This window comes from Hipposideros armiger, unplaced genomic scaffold (assembly GCF_001890085.2).
Source record: "Hipposideros armiger isolate ML-2016 unplaced genomic scaffold, ASM189008v1 scaffold_28, whole genome shotgun sequence".
Classification (NCBI taxonomy): domain Eukaryota; kingdom Metazoa; phylum Chordata; class Mammalia; order Chiroptera; family Hipposideridae; genus Hipposideros; species Hipposideros armiger.
In genome coordinates, this window is record NW_017731378.1 from 3,444,646 (window position 1) to 3,469,380 (window position 24,735).

The 24,735-nt window shown below is 38.2% G+C and overlaps 1 protein-coding gene across 5 annotated transcripts in view; it reads left to right on the forward strand.

The window, feature by feature from the left end:
* Nucleotides 1-24,735, forward strand: part of BTRC (beta-transducin repeat containing E3 ubiquitin protein ligase) — a 173,583-nt gene that overhangs the window by 136,173 nt on the left and 12,675 nt on the right. For all 5 annotated transcript variants that reach the window (XM_019636437.1, XM_019636438.1, XM_019636439.1 and 2 more), the window contains 9 exons: nucleotides 7,804-8,035; nucleotides 11,387-11,573; nucleotides 16,553-16,649; nucleotides 17,786-17,923; nucleotides 18,404-18,522; nucleotides 20,189-20,438; nucleotides 20,911-21,029; nucleotides 22,237-22,347; nucleotides 24,221-24,299. In XM_019636437.1, the coding sequence (XP_019491982.1) occupies nucleotides 7,804-8,035; nucleotides 11,387-11,573; nucleotides 16,553-16,649; nucleotides 17,786-17,923; nucleotides 18,404-18,522; nucleotides 20,189-20,438; nucleotides 20,911-21,029; nucleotides 22,237-22,347; nucleotides 24,221-24,299 (1,332 nt within the window). The remainder of the gene's footprint in view (nucleotides 1-7,803; nucleotides 8,036-11,386; nucleotides 11,574-16,552; nucleotides 16,650-17,785; nucleotides 17,924-18,403; nucleotides 18,523-20,188; nucleotides 20,439-20,910; nucleotides 21,030-22,236; nucleotides 22,348-24,220; nucleotides 24,300-24,735) is intronic.

A 24,735-nucleotide genomic window follows, 5' to 3' on the forward strand; every position in this document is an offset into this window, starting at 1 on the left:
GTTAAAGTAGGTTGCACTACTCAGTCCCCATTTTATGTCACCTGATTTTGTTTTCTTTCACAATAGTTATTGGTTTCTGAAATTAACACATTTATTGTATATTCTCCCCTATCCTTCCCCAGAGATGGTAAAGAAACTATGTGCTCACTACAGTTTTCCTAGCACCTAGAAAATGCCCAGCACAGAATAGTCACTCAATAAATGGCTGTTGGTTGTTTGATAACTCTAAAGTCCCAGCTGTAGTCAAAATTCTTGCCCTGTCCCTCCTAGGCTACAGCCTTACTATCCCCAGCACAAACCTTGCTTATTTTATTTTATTTTATTTTTTTTAAAGATTTTTATTGGGGAATTTGGGGATGGGAACAGCACTGAGAAATTGGGGGAAGGGGAACAGACAAGTTGCTGTCGTTTTGTTCTTCAGTCTAGTTGTGGAGGACGTTGCTTCACTGGCCCAAGTTGGCACCATCATTGCGCTCTTCCCGGGCGAGGCAGACCAGTTGCCAGCTTCTGGACGGCTGCTCACGCTGGCTGCTGGCTACACACGGTAGCCCATGGCAACCCACTGCAGCAGGGGCTGCAGCCTACGCCATCTCCGTGACTCACGGCAGCCCAGCTCCAGGTTGAGCTGTTGTTCAGCATCGTAGCTGTACAGGGCAGTGTCACTGGCCCTCATATGTGGGATCCGAACCGGGACCTTCTGGCATCCCAAGCCAGCTCTTAACCAACGTGCCACTCGGCCGGCCCGCTCATTTTATTCTTACTTTCATTCTTCATCCCAATCATTATATCCCCTTTCCCCTACCATGGGTTTCAATGCCAGTCTTTCTTCAAAGCCCTTCTTAAAAGCCAAACTGAAATATCTCTCTAGTCGTAAATATTATTCTTTTCCCCTAGGCCTTGCTCCCCTAATTCCAAATGGTGTCCTATGTCTGGAACATTTTCTTTCTCTACTTACCACACCCTTCCTTAGTGGTTAAATGAAGCAGGGTTTGCATGCAAACTAGAAACATCTGTCATTCCACCATCAAGTTTAGCCAGTCCATGCTGTATCTTCCAAGCTGTACACAATACAGTCCGCAAAGTCAGCATACTTAATATTGCAGTGGTGTGGTGGTTAGGCTAGTTGGTGTCTGCAAGTGTGTTATTTTCCCCTGCTGGCCCTGGCGGCAGCTTCGGAGAAATCCATGGTAATTTTGAAAGCGATGCATGTAATATGTTTTCAGGGGGGAAAAAATGTTAGCCCTTAGCCGCTGAGGACAGTCGTATAAATACTTAAGTTCTTTCATTTTGTGTGCTTGTCACCTGACAGCTTCTTTCTTTCTTTTGGAGATAACTGTTCATTGTAAACAGAAAAGCAGAAGAGGAGCTGTGCAGGGGTGGCAGAAAGTTAGTGTTACCATTAAACTGAGGTTGTTTGTCAGCTTTTCTCGACATCTGAACAGTAGTGGTTGAGTCATCAGGCTTTTGTTGAGGAAGCCAAATCAATTCTATTGCCACCAGTAACCATTACCCTCTCTCCCATATACTCTAATATACAACCTTTTGATTTTTTAATAATTGAACTTTTTCACTGTACCCTTGTGGATTTTCAACGGTTCTCAAATTGAAATTTTGCTGCATTTACTTTAAACATTAGTAGAAAAATCCGTATGGGAGGATGATAGAAGGAAGAGAGTGGATAACAAAGGCCTTTATCTCCAGCGTTCTCTACAAATATAACATCTTAATTACCTATGAAATTAAATTACTGGCATTTAGCCTTAGGAATACCCTATTCTTAGAAGTTTAAAAAGTCAATTTACTAAGATAATTTGCATATAATAAAATACATCCATTTTAAGTATAGAGTTCAATAAATTTTGCAAATGTATACACCTGTGTAACAATCAGGCTGTAGAATATTTGCGTTGCCCCAAAGCTTCCCTTGTGCCCTTAGTCCCACTCCCACATCCAGCCCCAGGCAACCACTGGTCAGTTTTTTTCATTATAAATTAGATCTGTTGTTCCTAGAGTTTCGTATAGGTAGATTCATAAAGTATGTACTCTTGTGCCTGGCTTCTTTTGTTCAGCATGTTTTTGAGATTCATCCTTGCCATTTTGTGTCTCTGTAGTTCAGTCTTTTTACTGATGAGTACTATTCCATTGTGTAGATATATTACAATTTGTTTATCAGTTCAACTCTTGATAGACATTGGGCTTCTTTCAGTTTGGGACTATAGTGAAAAAAACAGTTATGAATATTTATGTACAAGTCTTTGGGTGGAAATATGTTTTCATGAGGAGTGGTGAATACCTAGGAGTGGAATTGCTGGGTCATGTGGTAAGTATGTTTCACTTTATAAGAAACCATCAGCCAGTTTTCTAAAGTGGTGGTACCATTCAATATTACTGCCAGCAATGTGTGAGAGACCCAGCTGCTCCTCTTTCTTGCCAATACTTGGTATGGTTGGTCTTTTTAATTTTAGCCATTCTAATAAGTATATAGTAGCATCTCATTGTGATTTTAATTTGCATTTTCCTAGTGACTAATGATGTTGAACATCTTTCCATGTACTTATTGGCCATCCATGGGTGTGTGTGTGTGTGTGTTTGTGTGTGTGTGTGTGTGTATGTATGTATGTGTAGTGTCTGTTCAAATCTTCTGCCTATTAAAAAAAGAGGGTTATTTTCGTATTATCAAGTTCTGAGAATTCCTTATATATCCTAGATACAAGTCCTTCATCAAATATACATATTGCAAATATTTTCTCCCAGTTTGTGATTTGTATTTTTGTTTTCTTAACTGTTTCTTTTGGAAACCAGAAGCTTAAAATTTTGATACATGCCAATTTATTATTTTCTTTAAAAAAAAAAAAGTTTGCACTTTTTTTGTGGTTTTGTGCCCTACCTATGAAATGTTTGCCTATCCCAAGAGCACAAAGATTTTCTTCTAAAAGTTCTCTTTTACCTCTACATATAAATCCAGAATCTTTTCCTAAATTGATATCCAGTTGTTTTAGCATCTTTGTTGAAAAGACTGTCCTTTCCCTATTGAGTTATCTTAGTACCATTCTCAAAAATCAGCTGGCCATATGTGAGTCTGTTTGTGGACTCTCTTCTATTTTGTTCCATTGATATACATGTTTGTCCTTACATGAAACCACATTTTCTGGATTACTATTGCTTTACTATAAGTTTTGAAGTTCGATAATGTGAATCCTCCATCTTTGTTTTTATTTTTCAAGATTGTTTTGGCTAAAGTTTGCATTTCCATACAAATTTTTTTTTTTAAAGATTTTTATTGGGGAATTGGGGGGATGGGAACAGTGCTGGGGAATTGGGGGAAGGGGAACAGACAAGTTGCTGTCGTTTTGTTCTTCAGTCTAGTTGTGGAGGACGTTGCTTCACTGGCCCAAGTTGGCACCATCATTGCGCTCTTCCCGGGCGAGGCACATCAGTCGCCGGCTTCTGGACGGCCGCTCACGGTGGCTGCTGGCTACATACGGTAGCCCATGGCAACCCACTGCCACAGGAACTGCAGCGTACGCCGTCGCCAGTGACTCACAGCAGTCCAGCTCCAGGTTGAGCTGTTGTTCAGCATCTTAGCTGTAGAGGGCAGTGTCACTGGCCCTCATATGTGGGATCTGAACCGGGGCCCTCTGGCATCCCAAGCCAGTTCTTAACCATCGCGCCACTCGGCCGGCCCTCCATACAAATTTTAGAATCAGCTTGTCAATTTGCCTGCTGGGATTTTGATTGATATTGCATTGATTCTATAGATTCGTTGGAAAGAATGAACATCTTAACAATATTGAGTCTAATTTGTGAACAATATATCCATTTATTTGTTTTTTTTAATTTCCCTTAGCAATATTTGTAATTTCGGTTTACAAGTATTGCACATGTTGCTAAATTTATTCCTAAATGTCACATTTTTTTAATGCTATTGTAAATTGTATGGGCAGTTTTAAAAAATATATTTCAAAAAAATGAAATGAGTATAGTGGTTAACCTTAGGGATGCTAGTGACTTGAAAAAAGGAGCACAAGGCTGGGCTTGTGAGGCTCGTGATAACCCATTTCTTGATCTGGCTGCTCGTTACATGGGTGTGTTCACCTTGTGAAAATTGATTGAGCCGTACACTTAAAATTATGCACTTTTATGCATATTATACTTCAATCAAAATTAAACTGGAAAAAATATATATTAATAGTGAGAAAAAAGGGTGTATTTTCAAAAAGAGGGGGAGAGTCCAACTCCAGCAGTGTTGTGTCATTAAGAGTGTTGATTTATTGGGTACTTTACTGTGTTCCAGGTGAGCTAAACATACTTTTCTTAGATTATTTTGCTTGATCCTCACAAAAACCCAGTGAAATAGATCCTGGAATTATCCTTATTTTACAGAAGAGGGAAACAGAGACTCAGAAAAAAATCAAGTTATTTATTCTATGTCACACAGCTGATAAATTGAGCCAGAATTTGAAACCAGGTTTTTCTACTCTAGGGCCAAAGCTCTTAAAATAATACAATATGGTGTAGTCGTTAAGAGTAACTCATCTGAAGTGATGATGGATCTGAGGTGTGTGTCTTTCTCACAAAGAAATACTCTGTCCTGGGGGGTGGTGACTAAAATGTAGTACCAGCTAGAGTAACCCAGTGATAAGTACATGAACTCTCAGTTTATACTTCATTTCTAATAGTCAAATGTTTTAGGTCCCATTTATGATTTGATCATTGAAAGCGTAAGAAATGACTGAACCATAGCTCCTGCAGTGGGATAACCAAACTCGTGAAGTCCTTATACACTTCTGTCTGTTACTAAGTCTGATAGCCACTGATCAAAGCACAACTCCCCATGATTATAGAAACAGCTGGTTGGTTTAAGGTATAAACAGAATAATTTCAGTATCTTGCTGATTATTGTTCTCTGTTACTGACATTTCTGGTCTTTAGCCAGAAAATAGTATTCTGGTTAGCATCCAACTCTGGTCCATTTCCATCTTTTACAAGGCAAAGGACAAATATATGAAGGATGATGGAGTGGGAGGTTTTGGTTATTGGGATGAGAAGTGGCATTTGGTCAAGCTTGTAAAACCACCTGTTTGTTAGCTCTCTAAATCTTATTACATAGTTCACGAGTTTTCCTTTTCTGAGACGAAAACAGAAAACCTACACCAAAAGCAGCCCTGAAGTCCCCCAAGGCCTGTGTCCAACAAGGTTCTTATTAATCATTTTTAGTCTGTGTCATAGACAACGGTGGCATTTATGCTAGAAAACATCCAACTCTGTACACCGGGGTTTGCTGTTTATAGGTATCAGCTCTTTCTGTGTAAATGGAATGGCTAATGCATGCCATTCTTGAAAATGGACTTTCAGCAGTGTATTAGGAATTATTTGTAAAAAGGCCTGCATGTAGGATTTAGCATTTTGAAATTAAGACAAGCCTGTGCCTAAACAGAAGTTGATTATCCAAGTTTGATACAGTTTTATGGCATAGTCAGTATGTCTAGACAGGTATCAACTTCGTAGTGACATGGGTTCCCCGCCAAAATGCGATTGCCTCAGGCAAATATGCTGAAGATCCATCAAATTATTTTGAAAAGTACCTAGTTAGATCAGTTTGTGGTTATGCTCTAAAGAAAACTTTCTTCAGACTATCAAAAGTTTCAGTTGATTTCTGATTCTTCTCCTAGTGTTCCCCACTTTCCAACTTGGGTATGGTTCTTGTCTCCTTTTTTTTCCCTCATACCCTGTATCTAGTCTATCAGCAAATTCAGTTGACCTTGCCTTCAGAATGTACATTGAATCCCAATTATTTCTCACTGCTTCTACAGCTACCACTCCAGTCCAAACGATTGCCCTCTCTTCCATGGACTGCTATGAAGTAGTCTCTTAATCAGTCTCCTTATTTCCATTCATGTCTCCTACAGTCTATTCTTCATGCAGCCGTGATCCTTTTAAAAGGTGTCAGATCATGTCACTGTTAGGCTTCTAGGCGCTTCTCCATGTGACCTTTCTCTGCAGTTTCTCATCCTCCAGACTTACCTCTCCAGGAGGGAGTCTGAATTTCTTACATGGTGGTTCAAGGCTCTGAGAAGGAGTAAGCAAAAGCTGCGTGGGCTCAGAAGTCCCAGAATGTCACTTGCCCCACATTCTGTTAGTCAAAGCCCAGATTCCAAGACAAACTCCACCGCTTGATGGGAGAAGCATTTGTGTTCAGGGAGGGATGGTATTGTTTCGGGCTCTCTTTGGAGATTAGCTCCCACCATGTAAATGACCTGGGTGATCTGGCTTGGACTACTTCTCCAACTTTATTTCTCCTTGCTCACTTGGCTCGACACCCTGGGCCCTCTTGTTGTTCTTGAACATGCCAGACTGCCTCAGACCTTTGCTCTCAAAATTCCTATTGCCTAGACCATTCTTAGCTCATGTAACAAAACATCTAGTTCCTCATTTCCTTCATGCCTCAGTTCAAATGTCATCTCTTTGGGGAAACTATCTCAGGCCCCTTAGCCTTAAATAACAATATTAGAGTTTTTTGGTTTTTTTAATTGCTGCATAACAAATTACCACAAACTTAGCAAGTTAAAACAATACCCATCCATTAGCTCACAGTTCCCTAGATCAGAAGTCTGGCACAACATGGCTGGGTCCTTGGCTCAGAGTATCACAAGACTGAAATCAAGGGTTGGCCAGGCCGAGTTCTCATCTGGAGGCCCTGGGGGATAATCCTCTTCTCAGCCTGTTATTGGCAGAATTCAGTTCCTTGCCTATGTAGAATTGAGATCCCCGTTTCCTTACGGGCTGTCAGCTCCTAGAGGCTGACGGTATTCCTTGCCACATGGTCTCCTTTCTCTTCAACCCATTGGAGAAAACTCTGCTTTTAAAGGGCTCATTTGATTAGGTCAGACCCACCAGAGTAATCTCCCAGTCTTAAGGTCAGTTGATTTGGGGCCTTAATTAAATCATAGCAATACCTATGTGCTTGCTTGAATAAGTGAAGGAAGTATGTACACAAGGGGCCAAGAGCCTTGGGAGACCATTTTACAGTTTTGTCTACTGTGATAACATATACTTTTTTTTGTATCCCTTTATCCCTCTTTACTTTTCTTCATAGCATTATCGCCATTATATTTTTTATTTATTTGGTTATGTTTTTAACTGCTGTTAGTGATGATAGAGATTATGTTATTTTTGTTCAGTGTTATATTCCTAGCACCGAGGACAGTGTTTGGCACATTGTAGGTGCTCAATTAATATTTATTGACTGAACCATAAAAAGGACGTAATGGCATATAAATTTGATAACAGCAAAGATGGGATTTTTTGGAAGGAAAGATTAAGCATATAAATGTTGTTTAAGCTTTAGCTCCAAAGGTACCAGTCTCGTATTATTCATTGGCCTTTTTTTGTATGGAGGATTTCTTATTTGACTATTAAAAACTAAGTTGTGAATAAGTAATTGTATAAATGTCCAGTAACTGGTGTATACAAGAAAAAGCAAATTAGCTATCTTGCTTGATAGTAATAACAACATGCTTTCAGCTTTCGGTTTTCATCTGTATATCTCCAAAAAATATTTTCCTGTGAACTTTTGGAAATGGATGCCTAGTTGTCCAGCAGTATTCCTGATTTACCAACTTACTGTGGTATTTCTGTGGTTTTCCATGTAATTGCTATTCACAAACGTCCAATTACTGATAGAGTAACAGAGTGAGCTCTGTCATATAGACATAACATAGCATGCCAGACCAGAAAATTATACATTTCCCTCATTTTCGATACTTACTGTTATATGTTTCTTTTAATCTACCCTTTCTACAGACAAAACTTGCCAATGGCACTTCCAGTATGATTGTGCCCAAGCAACGGAAGCTCTCAGCAAGCTATGAGAAAGAAAAGGAACTGTGTGTCAAATATTTTGAGCAGTGGTCAGAGTCCGATCAAGTGGAATTTGTGGAACATCTTATATCCCAAATGTGTCATTACCAACATGGACACATAAACTCGTATCTTAAACCTATGTTGCAGAGGGATTTCATAACTGCTCTGCCAGGTATGTCTACGGGTGTTTGTGAGCCATTAATTTGCCTGGAAGATGTGTTACACTGGTAATGGTACTGGATCTTCAGCTATACACCTCTCTTTTGAAAACTCTTTATTGGCTTGATTTTTACAAACTGATCCTTTAATCGTACCTTCTTGGGGTATAAACACAAAAAAAATTCAACTCTGGAAATAGAGTCTCCTCTTTTCCCTGTCTTCTTCCTGTCTCATGCTGTTGTATTTGCCCTGTTTTTACCCACACACCGGTCCAAGTAACATCTTTTCTGAGGTGTTACTTGGTTTGAGACGTCTTTTATAATGTGTCTTAGTTTCAAGATGTTAACTTATGTATGTGGATTTGGATTTCTAAGCAAGCTTATCACCAGAATATTTAAATTGTAAGAATGAATAAGAAACATTTTTGAGTATTTTTAGAAAGAAGAGTATCTCAGAAGCTTTGCTGTGACATTTAAATATCTCAATTCCAGGCTTTACAATCTCACTGTGCAAAGTAATCAAATAGCTATTGTAAACTAGATATAGATATAGATATATAAATATGTTTTTAAAATATACATATACTTAAATATGTACAGAAATACACTTATATATGTGCGCGTGCACACATACACTTTAAATGCTTTTCGTGGAGGGTACTGTGGTGGTTTTACTGAATTCTTGATGGTCATGTAGGACACTGCATAGGCATCAGTTTTGGGGGGAAATGCTATCTCAGGAAAATACAAGGTTCTCATCTATGTTAAAAGCTTATTTTAAAAGAAAAAATAGTACAAAGATGAGTGAGTCTCTAAACTATCATATCTTATTTTTATTTTTTTCAGTTGTTTCCTGATTATACAGGTTATATTATAGGACATTTAGAAAATTCAAAAAAGTTTAAATATAAAAATAAAATTTCTCAGAACCCCAATATTCAGAGAGAACTACTAATGTGCTACCAATATTTTGGCATGTAGCCTTTCTGTTTTTTCTAGATGTATATATTTCCCTCTAAAGCTAGGGTCATAAGTGTTTATAACATTTTTTTCTTACTGTGATCTCTTAATGTATTCTCTTAAGTATTTGTTCTTTAAAAACATAGTTTTTATGGGATTATGTATTTTTTGTGATGGTTGAAACATATTATTTAATCTCTTTATTGAACATTTAGGTAGTTTAAAATGTTTTTCCTATTAAAAACTATTCTGTGGCGGACATTCATTCTTATTCATTACTCTTTTGGACATCCTAGGGAAAAACACTAGAATTGAGATTCCTATATTAGAATTATGAGCATTTTAAAGCTTTTATTACATGTGCCAAACTATTCTCTAAGAAAAATATACCAACTTATACCACCCCCAAAACTGCTTATTACCACTTTGCATAATCTTTGCCAATTGTATCTTTTTTAAAAATTTGTTTTTCCAAAATTGCAATTTAAATTGCCCTTTAAAACAAAAGAAATGTCTGTTTATATCTTAGGAATAACCATTTTAAAGCTGAACTTGTACCTGCATCTTCTGTTAAATAGAATAAATTTCTGCCCCCTCTTCACTCATTGGATTTCTTTGTGCAAACAGCCTGTGTGTACCTCATGACTGTGCTCTCCCCATTCACTGATACATGCTGCTATCTCAAGCATATACCACTAAGAATTAACAGGAGTTGATTAGACGAGTGTATCGTTTGCCTAATACTGATCCCTGGTGTGTATCTATTGACCGCTTTATAAGATATTAAATCATCAGTCTAATGCTTTACAGCCATTTTAACTTATAAACCTATGCCATCTGGCTACATGTAGTAAACCAAACTACTTCAAAAAATGCCTGTAATCCATTAATGTAATGGGTTTGTTTGGAGTGTTAGATGAAATTACTTCCAAAGACTTATTATAGGGACATAGTGAAAGATCAGGAGCAATTTGATGGCAGCCATTAAAAACACAGGAATGGATTTTGGAAACTTCTCCTGGCGTAGAAAGTTTCACCATAAAGATGCAAGAATTGTTCCATCACTGTATTTTGCATGAAGAACTAATTATTATATCTTTAATTGGCATATAGTTATGTTCCTTTAATAAGAATGAGGTGATGGATGCCTCCATCTGCTTAGCTTAAATATGAACATGTGATGCCAGCCAAGCAAGATCCATTTAATGCTTTCTTTTCCAAATCTGCTGAAAAATGTGACTGATATCCATACAATCTTTATAATTAGAATAATGTTTAAACACATTTGGATTGTTGCTGATGGCATCCAAGTGTGTCTTTGTATTGTATGATTCAGGAGAAAGGCAGAAAATAAAATCTGATATTCTCTTTCCTGTTTAAGTCTGTGCCTAAGGGAGCCAAAGTATGAAGGTATCCTTCTGCACTATAGAATTCTTTAGCAAACCTATGTTATGTAACCTGTAAGTAGAAATAACTTTGAATATTTTTGTTTCACTTGTGAATTAGAACAGCAGCCGAAACGTTTATTAGCACAATCATCTTATTTTAAAGGTTCTGTTCCTCTGAGGCCTCAGTACAAATTTGGGTGGTAGAGAATTTTAATTGGGAAGCCATCTAGTTTACACAGCCCAAGATCTGCTTCCACTGTTTTTTCTGTATATCCTACAAAATAGTCTCTGAAATTCTAACCAAGTTATCTATTGGTCTGGGATTTTTTTCATTTTTGGTCAACTGTCATTTAGGTTTTATAGCAGCAGCTAGTCTCAAATATAGTTTTTTTAAAAAACATCTGAAATTAAACTCATCCTTGAACTTAAACGTACCTCTCTGTCTTTCCTCTCGGGATGTTCTATACCAATCTGTATTTCCTCCTTCTCCCCTTTCTGCATGCCCAAAATTCTATAACCCAGCACATTCTGACTTAGTGCCTCTCCCCCAGTACATTTAAAGGATATTTCTTTTACTGAACAGCTTTGGAACTGCAGCAGTAATAGAAACAGAATGAGAAATGGACCTAATATAGAGATTTGGGGGGGCCTGAATCACAGAGTTTGAGATGCCATCCGTAGAACATCCCCTAGTGCTGAAATCCATACAGATAGATGTGAATTGTTTTCTGGAATCCTTTTTATTTTTAATGTCTTGGGGGGTTTGCTGGATGTTAGCTTTAACTTTCTTATCTAAAGGAAGATAGAAAATACTGTTCATTTCTGTAACCTTATGGAAAAATTATTGACATGCATTTTACCCAATCTGTTTGAAAAAGAAACTGGACCACACTAGGGACAGCGTTGTGCCTTCATATCAAAATAAATGCTGTTTTGTTTTAAAGGACCTTTTGTAAAAAAGCATTCTTCACCTATGTTCTTCTTCTTGCCTCCTCTTCCCTTGCCCCTCTCCAAAAGCTCGGGGTTTGGATCACATTGCTGAGAACATTCTGTCATATCTGGATGCCAAATCACTATGTGCTGCTGAACTTGTGTGCAAGGAATGGTACCGAGTGACATCTGATGGCATGTTATGGAAAAAGCTCATTGAGAGAATGGTCAGGACAGATTCTCTGTGGAGAGGCCTGGCAGAACGAAGAGGGTGGTAAGCCTTTTAACTTTATTACTGTTACGGAGCTTCAGGACCTGGCCATTGAATCATTGGAATATTGTTGGCAACCAGTGAGATTGTTTATCATTTAATACAGTTTCTAGCGAAAAAAATAAATAAATAAAATAGTTGTTCATGTACTCGGCAGTTTTTCTTCTAACCAGTCACTCATAAATGACATAATAATGTTTTAATACTGCTTTGCAAAAAAAAATGAAAAACTGACCAGCTCTCCTGTTTAAAGCATTCTGTTCTCTGGGCAGAAACAGTACCCTGAAGACGGGCTGTGGGCAATTTATAAGGCAAGTAGATGACTTTGAATCACATAGAAGCCGTCAGATCCAGCTTTCCCCTAAAAGAGCCCAGAACAAATAATTATTTTCTCCTTCAGAAGATTCCTTGCCTTTAGCCCATGCCTGTGATATTTTATCACCTTTGTGATAAAAATTATTTTTATGCCCAACTAGAATAAGAACTGTAGCCATCAGGAAAAGCAAAAAATTGAATTTAGTATAAATAATTGTTTCTTCATAAGACTCCTATACTTTCTCAAGATTTTACTGCTTAATCTTGAATTCCTTAAGTCATTATATAGTTAGCAGCCTGAGACTTCACCAATTTTGTTATTCTCTTGATGAAATGGTACCATTTCATTAGAACTTCTGGAAAATGTCTTTTTTCGTATATAATTTGCTCTCAGAGGATGTCTCTAGAATGTCATTATAAGAAAGGTGTGAATATTTCATAAATAAAATAATGGTAACATTATTTTAGTTGATAGATATGCACCAGCAGGCATATACTCGTATGTGCTCAGTGTTATCCTCCTGAGCAATTAATTTTATCAGTTGTTTATCTTGGATCATAAAGAGATGCAAAATAGTTAAGAATGGAAGATCAGCTTTTCTTAGCAATTTTCATAAAAATATAGTTGGCTGCCTTTCTTTTTTTCATTTTTGAAATTCAATAATATATAATAAACAAAATGACCTCTAAATATTATAGTGCTTCAAGAAGTTTCTGTCATTCTAGCTACTAGAAAGACTTTAAAATTTCTCCCAAATGCCATTAAAGGAAGTAAACACCAGGCAATTCTTTGGCTATGTAAAAATTGTATAAATTAGAGCATATTATTATTTCTCCTTCCAAATATGTTTTTCTTTTTTTCTTTTTTTCTTTTTTAATTTATTTTTTTAGCTGAGCCATCCTGCCACCTGTTGGCAGCTCAGCTCGGGCCAGGACTCAAACCGCTGTTGCTCAGAGCTCACACTTTTGAGCGAGCTCTTAACCAACTGAGCCACTCGGTCGGCCCTCCAAATATGTTTTTCTTTTTCTTTTTCTTTTCTTTTTTTTTTTTTTTTAGCTGAGCCATCTGCTACCTGTTGGCAGCTCAGTGGCTGCTCAACTCGGGCTGGACTCGAACCGCTGTTGCTCAGAGCTCAAACTCTTGAGTGAGCTCTTAACCAACTGAGCCACTCGGCCAGACCAAAATATGTTTTTCTTATCCTCACTTATTTCACTATATAGAAAAATAGAAACCTTATCTTTCATAACTTATTTCTTACTTTGGAAATAACCTCTTTATATTATAAGAAAACAAAATAGTATAAGTTGTATGGCATTCAAAGTCCATTATTTTGTTAAGGGTGTCAAGACCAGCCTTAGAAATAGAGCAGGCAGTTGCTTACATGTGAAAATTTTAGGGCAGCTAGGAATATTCATCTGTTCCTCAGGGGGAAAAAAAGAAAAGAAAAGGAAAAAAGAAAAGAAACTCTAAATAACCCCTGACCTGAAATTTCCGTTACAGAGATTCATTCCCATAGCTGAAAAAGGTTTTGTTCCCTGTTAAAAACACTTGTTCCTGTTTGGACTGTAAATGACAGTGAACCTTTATCAGACATTGGGAGTTTACAAAGTATTTTTTTGAAGATAGGGAAAACAAGGAGTAGATGGGCAGATTTTGGCAGATGCCAAAGCTAAACATAGGTTTCACAATTTTGCTTAGGGTTGGCACTAAACTGCAAGAGCTGTTATGTTACAAAGGAAAAAAATAACAATAAGATTGTTGGAGAGATGACTTTTTAGCCTTTTAAAGGGGTATGTGAAAGGTATAGCTGAGAATAGTCCAGGATCCAGCTCTAATTATCTGTCACTTTTTCCCCTATCTCTTCAACCCTAGGAGCCCATTCCTGCTCTTTTGAGTGTACTTCAGACTTCTGCCCACATTCCTTTGTCTTTGATCCCATTTGTCTTCTTAACTTGATCTCGCCCCATGAAATACAAATATTTGTCTACCCCATGAAGACCTCCTCCAGTGTCCCCTTGACTCTCTGTGGCTGCTTCTGTTTTTACATGTTGCCTTTCTTCCTGTTAGCGTCCTCCCCCACTTGAAAAAACAATGTAGTCTATGACCAGTTTTTCATTCTTTCAAGTTGCCTTACCAAGCCTACCATGTCAATAAAGTGTTTCTGTTATACCTTTCCCCAAATGCTGTCTTTGAAAGTTTCTTCCATTTCCTCCAACCAAAAATAAATAAGTCAATACAGTTTTCTAATAAAGCTTTGGATTTAACTTCCACTTTGCTGTTGTATTTTATATCTAGATGAATTTGACAGTCTGTCCCTAGGACATGAACTCTGTCATTTTCTCTCTTGAATAATACAGAACATGCTCTCTCTGCTCAGTAATACTAACTCTTAAAAGTATGATAAAAGACCACTTGGGAAAAGTCCATTTTCTTAATCAGCGGATCACATTTTATGGTAACATTCTGAATTTAATATTTAGCATTTATCATGTACTCTCAAAGGTACTAGGCATTTCATACGGAAGTGGTCCCTGTTGTCAAAGAGCTTCCGTCATAAAAGGTTTTGACTTACAACATAGATATAGACTGAGAAACCCATTCTCAATACCTAGCCACCCTTGTTCCTAGCACCTTTGATTGGAAGAAATTCATATACTTTTGTAAGGCCTGGTAAATACAGTGTGGTAGAAAACGAGATCAGAAGTTTATTTGATTTCTCTTAGGATGTAAAGATAGTTTCATTGAATATGAAGAAAATCCTGGGTGCCTGTGTATAATTGCCAGAGATTAAAAGGCGGGACAGAAATCTCTGAGGAATGGTGGGCATTGAGAGATAATAAAGTACAATAAAAACTTGGATTGGGAGTAACTTGGTTTGTGAGTGTTCCACAAGACGAGCAAACGTTTCTAATACATTTTAACATGGTAAACGAGTGATGTCTTACAATACGAGTAGTTTGTTTCCGGAACAAATTATGCTTGCAAACCAAGGTATTACTGTAGTTAAGAGTATGGGAGCTGAAGCCAGACTTAGATTCAAATCTGAACTCTACTCACTAGCTTTGTGACCTTAGGCAAATTACTTGACCTCCCTGACGTTTGATTTCTTCTTTAGCTGTGAAGTTAATATAGTGATTCCTACCTCATTAAAGGATGTTGGAGTTAAAATTACTAAATTATAATTATTAATCAGATTTAGAATCTCTTCATTAAAAATCTGTTTGTCTGCAATGTGTTTATAGAACAAGGTCGTTTAGAGTACCTTTAAGCCAGAATTATTTTATAATGCCTTGTGTGCCCTTTTCTTTATGTTGGTGTATCATGTTTCTTGCTCCTGTTTGTCCCTTTTTGAAAACTGTTATTTCAGTTTTTTCATTGCAGATTTCCCTGTCCATATTAACACAGAAGTTAGAGCCAGCTACCTTCCTGATAGGAAATTTTCTCTACGAATTTTCAAGGTGTATAATAGGAAGAGGGCAGGGGAGAAGCACTCCTGGAGACATTGAACAATTAATTATATTGTAATGGAGCTATAGAGGGAAGAGTGGATGACTGGCCCAGAGAAAACATGATTTCTCGGGTGCCAGGATTACACTCAAAGGCATTTCTGCCTATCTCCACTTTGCAAGGCACGGTGCCAGTGAGAACAGCAGTTAGTACACCCATAGTGGGGTTTACTAGCTTCCACACCGTGTTTGGTGGGTTCTTAACTTCAGGATGAGGAATTAAATTTTTTACCCAGCAGGAAGTGATTGCCATTTACTGATTTTTTTTGTAGCAAAGATCTAGCTTGGGATATGAGTATTCCAAAGATGTGCTGTCATAAGGAAGGAGATGCTAACAAATGTTGCTCACTGGAATCAAGGAAAGGCACTAAAATGCATGTACATATGTACGTAGCCAGAAACACACCTGTAAAAGTCATTTTCATGACTTAGACTTGACAGCACAATGCTCTTAGGCGTTTCTTTTCATCTTCCATACCTGCTGCTGGCCACTTCTGTGATCCCTTTGTTTTCTGTCAAAGTGAACTACGTTGCTCCTTTTAAAGCATAGCTGCACTGATCACCAGCAACCTGGGTGCCTGAATCGCCAACGCACCTTAACCCACATAAATGAAGACTAGAAAAAGTGTTCTCTATGACAAAGAAGCATTCCTGCTGCCCATGATGCTAGGCTCCACTGACTGGCACAGCTTTACACTGTGAAAAAAAAAAGACTGCAAAAAAAATCCAAAAAACAAAAAAACTGTGGGGCATATGCCTAGTTCAAAGGTAATAGTTATCATCACTAACAAAATTTTCAATCTGCCTATCCAGGGGTCTGACAGACCAATAGATGAATTCTGATTGCATATATATATATATATATATATATATATATATTCTGTTTCTATACTGACATTATAATATTTCTGAAGACTTGACACTCTGATATTTTACACCAAAAATCATCATGTTTTGCCCAAAAGCAAATCAGTGTTGGCCCAGTTCCTTAGAGCTCAGAAAGTGACTCCTTGAGGTGGCACTCCTGAAATCGAACTTCATGCCTCTGCAGGCTAGTTATGGAGACTGTGCGGAATGGTAACTGAAAACACTTTGAAGAAATATGAAGCTCCTTATGATGCATAATATGATTTTTATTGGGAAATATTTGTGTTTTTTAGGGGACAGTATTTATTCAAAAACAAACCTCCGGATGGGAATGCTCCTCCCAACTCTTTTTATAGAGCACTTTATCCTAAAATTATACAAGACATTGAGGTAAGAATCTATGTGTATTTGGATTTTTCCCAAATAGTAGAGAATCATCAGTATTCTTAAGTAACAGCATTGTTACAGCAAGCCCATTAAGGTTTATTAATGTAGGTTAAAAATCAATTTCTTTATAAGAGAAAGAGTAGGTAAAATATAGTGAATTACCAGGCAAAAATTTGTGTTTAAAAGTTGTTTACTGATAGATAAATAGATGTGAGAGTGAGAGTGAGAGAAACTGTGATGTCTTCATACAATAGTGAGACTCTTAAAGTTGTACTTATAACCTGATATTCAGATACATTCTGAATTGAGCCTCCATGAAAGTTCACTGGTAGAAATGGCCACCACGTGTGTAGGAAGAAGACTGAACAATAACCTCATGTGCTTCATAGCTTTCCCCCTGTCGGTGAGCAGTCTTTCCCCCAGGTTTATTATTTAATTGAACAAGTTATATGCAGGAGAGTTGTAGAAAATAAATCTTTATTTACTTTACAAATGGAAAAATGTTTTATAATTTTAAATAGTAGCTTTTTAAAAACATTTTTTAGTTTGCCTTAAGTTCTATCCAATAGAGTGAAGCATTGAGCATTTGTCATTGGTTGCCATGAAAGTCAGATAAGAGTTTAGTTCTGAAAAAAAAAACGTTTAGTTCTGGTCCTTTCTCTTTTTTTTTTAAAGATTTTTATTGGGGAATTGGGGGAGGGAACAGCATTGGGGAATTGGGGGAAGGGTAACAGACAAGTTGCTGTCCTTTTGTTCTTCAGTGTAGTTGTGGAGGACGTCGCTTCACTGGCCCATGTTGGTATTGTGATCATTGCGCTCTTCCCGGGTGAGGCAGATTGGTCGCTCACAGCGGCTCTTGGCAGCTCACACTGGCTGCCGGCCACTCACAGTAGCTTTACGGCAGCCCACTGCAGCTATGCTGTTGCCAGCGGCTCATGGCAACCTAGTTCCAGGTTGAGCTGTTGTTCACTATCTTAGCTGTAGAGCGCGCAGCATCACTGACCCTAATGTGGGATCCGAACTGGGGCCCTGCTGCTCAGAGCTGGCGTCCCGAGCCAACTCTTAACCAATGCGTCACTCGGCCGGCCCAGTTCTGGTCCTTTCTTAATTGCTGCCTCTTTACCATTCCTTCTTCTCAGACAATAGAATCTAATTGGAGATGTGGAAGACATAGTTTACAGAGAATCCACTGCCGAAGTGAAACAAGCAAAGGTGTTTACTGTTTACAGTATGATGATCAGAAGATAGTAAGCGGCCTTCGAGACAACACAATCAAGGTGAGCTCCCTTCAGTTGTGGGAAGGAGCGAAGGTTGACCACATTCATTAAGCAATCCAAAGCGTACATTTTAAATATTATTTCCAGGAAGTAAGTGAGCATTTTTAGATTGTTTCCGGTTCCAAAGCCAAAAACATTTCCTTCAAGGATAGAGACCTGCTTCGCCCCCGCCGCCCCCCCCCACCCAGAAGAGCATACAAATGGATTGTTAAATTCTCTTCTTGAAGTACACTGAATGGGCTACTCTTTTGGCCCTCACATAATTATAGGCTACCTCTGTTCCTTGATGAAAAGGATAAAGTCTGCATTAGTACTAAAGCCACATATATAGAGATGCTTAGCTATACCTAGAGAAAAGAATGCATTCCACACTTCTCTGGGCTTTGATTCTTTTGGGGAATCAAACACATAATAGAGCCAGCAAGTCTCTGCAGCACCCCATTATCACAGTGATCAAAAGGATCTTATTTGCCATCCTAGATCTGGGATAAAAGCACATTGGAATGCAGGCGAATTCTCACAGGCCACACGGGTTCTGTGCTGTGTCTCCAGTATGACGAGAGGGTGATCATCACTGGATCATCGGATTCTACAGTCAGGTAGACAATTTCAAACAATCTTTTGAACTCTGAAATGCCAGATCCACTCTGTTCTTTGTCATCACTAGTCATTCTGTATGTATCTGCATGAACACAGTTCTGAAACTGCAAAACTAAAGAATAAACCATCATCTCCCCCCATCATTGTGTCAATCTAGAGCTAGAAAACTTGAATTAGGAATGATTAAGGTAAGTTTACATTTTTGTACATTTAAGAAATTACGTGTTCTATTTTGATGCGGGGGAATCGTCCATCGTAGAAACTTGGTAAACCTTGCATTCTTTAAAAAAACCACCTCACAGGGGAGTGACATGAATGGAATGAAGCCTTCTTTTCAGGTGGCTATAACTGTAATGCAGTCACGCATTATCTCCTTTAAAATCTGTACAGGTGAGCAAGGCTCTCTCTTTGCCAGCCCCTCCCCTGCTGTCCCTGCAGTTTTTAATTGCAAGCTTTACTAAGGGAGGGGCCTTCAATTTCCAGAGGCACCAGTGATTTGATGACACAGCCATTATGCTGCTGGAGTCCAGTGTAGCTTGAGTTCTGGGTACCAACAGCACTGCTGGAAACCTATGTTAGGAATTTTGCCTTAAGCTAAAGGATTTAGCAAACATAATGCATCAAAAGTAACTTTAAAAAAAGGCAACAAAAAAAAATCAGTTAACTGCATTGTTAGATTCTCTGAAGTTAAATGTTTACCATTCTCAGATATCCTCTGTGAATAGAAAAAGCTGTTCCTATTTCTTATCTTTTGACTTAAAGGCATAGCAAACTCAGTTCTTATAGTTATCGACATTTAACATTTATTGGTGCTTGTGGAGTGCCTGAAGGAAGCTGAAACATCTTAGAGACTAACATCATTTATAGGACAAGGGAAAAAATGGTTTCCTAAAAAGGGGGTTAAACTGGAAAAGGAAAGAAAATGTGTTACAAAAACCAAAGTAAATATACAAAAATAGAGTTATCAAAGTCAAATGCTGTGTATCATCACACAAAATTCTCAAGCTATCCACGGGTCCCATGCTCTGATGTGAAGCCCATATTTACAATGGGGTGGCTATTCTCAATCCCTTCCACCAATCAAAGCACAGAAAAGGGGTCGTAGACTTAGGGTCTAGCTAATCTTGGGCCTTAAGCTGTGTGGTGAAATGAAGATTCAGGGCATCAAGCTCAAGTCAGTTTGTTCCAGAAGCTTCTTGGCCTATATCAGTTCTAGTTCCTGAGGGCTATCCACTAATGCGGCTGTTATTAATCAGAGTCCCAGTTTTAAATGTCTTATTAATGGTATCAGATTGAATGTCGGTTTTATAATCATCTTGAAGTCTGGGTCCAATTAGTAGGTGATGGTGGCTGCTACCTCACTCCTACCCCCTCCACTTGCCCAGATTTCAAGTAGCATGTCTTAAGTACTTCACATTGGCAGCATCTCATCCCCTTCCTTTCCCATTGTCTCAATCCAGTCCTCTTATCTACCACTTCCCCGTGGTTCATCAGTACTCTCTGCCTCAGCTCAACTTCAGAGTTGCAAAAGAAGAGCGGGGTATAATACTAGCTATGAAAATGGGGCAGGAGGATTGGGAACTGCAGTGGTCAAATACTGGTAATAGATGGTAATGTATGTTCCATCAAAATCTCAGATAACCTGCTTAATGTTGTTTGTTCCAGGGTGTGGGATGTAAATACAGGTGAAATGCTAAACACGTTGATTCACCATTGTGAAGCAGTTCTGCACTTGCGTTTCAATAACGGCATGATGGTGACCTGCTCCAAAGACCGTTCCATTGCTGTTTGGGATATGGCCTCCCCAACTGATATCACCCTCCGGAGGGTGCTTGTCGGACATCGCGCTGCCGTCAATGTCGTAGACTTCGATGACAAGTACATTGTTTCTGCATCTGGGGATAGGACCATAAAGGTAATAAGGCATTTTTCAGTAAGTCTCCAACTTAGAGTAGGGGAGTTCATGTGAAAATATGATGAAGGGCTATTTCATATTTAGACATCACTATTTAATTCAGGTACTAGTCTTTATGTAAAAAGATAATGAATGAGACAATTTTGGTTAGTATTTTATTACTATAAATAATGGCAAGTGTAAGAGGGGCAGGGGTAAATTTAGGTTCAAGAAAATTTGTCTGCAAGACCAGACTAACACCATAAAAGTAAGTCAATTTGAGGAATCCTCATGTGATAGCAACCAACTACAAATGAGCCCTGTATTACCATGAATCAAACTTGTCATTTGTTTGGTTTGGTTCCGTTTGGCTTGAGAAGTTGACTTCTCCCTAATGGTTCATCCTATTTTCTACTTTCCCAAGATTCCAGTTGCGATAGATTTTACTAATGAAAGTGTCAAATCAACTGCCAAATGCTATTTTCTGTTTTAGGTATGGAACACAAGTACTTGTGAATTTGTAAGGACCTTAAATGGACACAAACGTGGCATTGCGTGTTTGCAGTACAGAGACAGGCTGGTCGTGAGTGGCTCGTCTGACAACACTATCAGGTAAGCAGCAAGTGCCCTTGCCCAGAAAGGATCAGTATTATCCTGCCATTCATTGTGTGTGCACAGTTCAAACAGATCTTCAACTGTGTTATGTTTATAATAAGATGTTTTTCCTATCAGTAGCTTCTTACAGGCAAAAAGTTTCCTCTAACAGAGGCAGCACAGCAAACCTTTTGTTGGTGTGTTTCCTTCCTGTAATAGTTTTATCACCAGATAGAACTATTTAAAAGGTACTGCTTGAATGAGGAAGTGGGCAGGAGAGCTAAATAGATTGAGGTTGAAAGCCCTTCTCATTAACTTTCACCTATCTGCAGTTGAGAAGTACTAATAAATAGCTAAACGCCATTTATCTCTGCCACTGTTCTAAAAAAAAAAAAAATGAAAAACGATTTGTTTCCCTACTAGAAATTTTGCATTTTGTTTTCTTAGCATTGCATAATTGGCCAGGGAATTACCAGTCTTTGAGATTAGAAAGAACCACAAATTCAAGTATTTTGGGTGTTTTCCCTTCACAAAGATGAATGACACAGATATGAATAGAATTTGGACGATTTATCAATCCTCTTCCTTCCTTCAAAGAAGTACTGAGAGGATGGAAAGGTCATTAAAAAAACAACAGATAGAGCTATTGTTATATCTAAGGAAATTTTCATTCCTAGAAAAATCATTTGGATTGGTCTGAAAGCATGCAGTTTTTTTATGTTAGTATATAAAAGTTTTTGAGAACTTACTTTGCATTTCCATTACATGAGAAAGATTGTCCTGGATAGCGGGTGAAAGCACAGTGTCATCAGTAAAAGGTGGACGGACACAGTTTGAGGGCACCATGTCCCTGACACTCTTCATCTCATTCTTCTTGGTGATTTCAGGAAGCATTGCTTTTCTTGGCTTGGTCATTTCCTTCACAGGCAGTTGCGTGCATTGAATTCATTCCTTTTACGCCTCGGAGACCCTGGTTACAGAATTATATAAAGCATTGTGCTTTGGAAATATATACTATGTTTGAACTTAAATCATACATTTTTCTACCTGAGTTATATGGCAGAAAGGAAGTAAATTACATTGAAAGCAGTACATTTTTGTATGGCTGTTGATTTATTTTATTTTTGTGGATTTTTTAAAGACATATGAAGTATATTATCTTAGAACATCCCAAGCTTATAAAAGAATACATGAAAATTCTACTTGACTCAATTTTCTTTTCCAGATTATGGGACATAGAATGTGGTGCATGTTTACGAGTGTTAGAAGGCCATGAGGAATTGGTGCGCTGTATTCGATTTGATAACAAGAGGATAGTCAGTGGGGCGTATGATGGGTGAGTAGCTAATAGGGTTAAAAAAAAAATCTACATCCAAATCCCTCCTGCCTTAGGATGTTAAATATAGCCTCTCCTTTTCTCTAAAAGATTATAGATTTCACAGAAAGGACTCAATACAATAGTTCTTGTGTCTGATCTATGTATTCACCACTTCGTTTACTCTTTTCCAAAATATTCTTCCCAATCATTTAATTGCACTTGTTTGCTCATTATTTTTGTTAATATTTCTTTTTTTTGTTGGTTACATATTTATGTTTTGCCCTATAAAGCAAAGAACTGGCCAAACCTAGTATAACAGGATATGCATATAAAATAGTGACTTATTAATAAAACTGAAATACTGGAGGGCAATATCTGTGGGTCTTAGTGTGGTAGGGTCTTGAATTTTGATATCTTTGAATGATTCCTAAAAGTGCAGCTCTCTTGCTTCTTAACTTCTAGCATTTCAGTTACAATGAGTTCAGTAATATTTATTTTCTTCAGTTTAATTTCCAGTGATTTATAGAATCCATTCATGTTGTGGATGGATCCCATGTCTAGCAATGCCAAGCACATAGTACATTCTTTTTTTTTTTTTTTAAGATTTTATTGGGGTATTGGGGAAGGGGAACAACCAAGCTGTTGTCCTTCAGTCTTAGTTGTGGAGGGCGCAGCTAACTCAGCTCCAAGTCCAGTCACCCTCCAGCTGCCTGTCCGCAGCTCACAGCTGCTCAGCTCAAGGTGTACCGTGTTCAATCTTAGTTAAGTGGGCGTAGCCCACCATCCCATGTGGGAGTCGAACCGGTAACCTTGTTGTTAGGAGCACGTGCTCTCACCAGCTGAGCCATCCTGCCACCTGTTGGCAGCTCAGCAGTAGCTTAGCTCAGTTGGAGCTACACTGGCCCATGTGGGAATCAAACCGGCGACCCTATTGCTCAGAGCTCGTGCTCTTAACCAACTGAGCCACTAGGCCGGCTCAGCACATAGTAAATTCTTACAAAAGCGTGTTCACTTATGAAGGTCCCTTTATCATTTCTTCTTGTCAAGGTACCTGATTTGGAGGAGTAGACAGCTATAGTTCAAGTATTGGCAGCTTTTTAAATATCAGAAACTAACTTAACAATATTGTCTTAGTGTGTGAACTGGCTATAGTGATATATTAAGAAAGCTCAAGCAGCAGGAAGCGTAGCAGACCTACTTCTCTGCTTTGAGTCAGCCATCACTCTCATACTCTTGGGAAATTGTTCAAGGATGTGATGACATGTTCCAGCTAGGTCCGAGGTTGTATTTTTCTCTTTCCCATGGTTTTGATCTGTACCCACTTTTCTTGGGTTTTGTCTTTTATTTACCTTGAGGAGACATGACCTGTAATTAATTTTAAGAGGGGCTAAATTTTTCTTATTTAAATCAAAATATGAGGATTTGTTTATATAAACTACAGAGCTCTTAAATGTTCCTCAGTCATGTAGTACATGTGACCTGGGCCACTATTAGAATTGACCAGAAAGAAGATCCTCAGAGTTATTGGTTTCCAGGTCTAAGATCTCTTATATCATTTAGAGGTCTAATGTATAAGATCTCCTTCTGGTCCCAAAGTATGGTGTAACTTTACTGTTTACTGTCTTCATCAGTTTGGTGAAAGCAAACCTGTTTCTCATTTATAGGTTAATCACGTACATTTTCCCCTGTTAAGACCAATAACCTCTACCCAAGAATGAATGCAAGAACCAAGTCTCCAAAACAGAAACGTTTTTATATACTTCTGTGAGCTGCATTTATCATATAAACTATATTCACCATACATATTTATTGCCATGATATTTTGCTATTCTTCCTGTGTTCCCTTAATTTTGCTTTTAACTAAGATATTTGTCCCCTTTTTGATCTTTAGAAAAATTAAAGTGTGGGATCTTGTAGCTGCTTTGGACCCCCGTGCTCCTGCAGGGACCCTCTGTCTACGGACCCTTGTGGTAAGAGTCTTGTTGTCTGGAGGGAGTTGGGGAGCAGGAAGGAGAAGAAATTAAACATTGATGTGCTGTGGAATATAGATCTGGATTTGATAGTTAGAACCTCACAAAAGCTACTACTAAGTAGAAAGGCAACCAATACATGATCATAAAATATGTTTATATAGCGCCTTTCATCCAAAAGTGCTTTAGAGACTATATATGGAGAGGAATGTGGCAGCTGTTTAACAGCTGCACAGCAACTTTACACATCAGTTTAGTACAGGAAGTGAATAAGAATTCTGTATCCACCAGAAACAGTAGGGGGTACTTAGGGAGAAGGAACATAATTACTCAAATTGGAACCTGTCCAGAATCCAAGGACCTACACACCTTTGCCTGCAAAAAGTGCCATGGGAGTCTGCATGAGCTCCCCGGTCAGCCCCTTAGTTCTGCATCC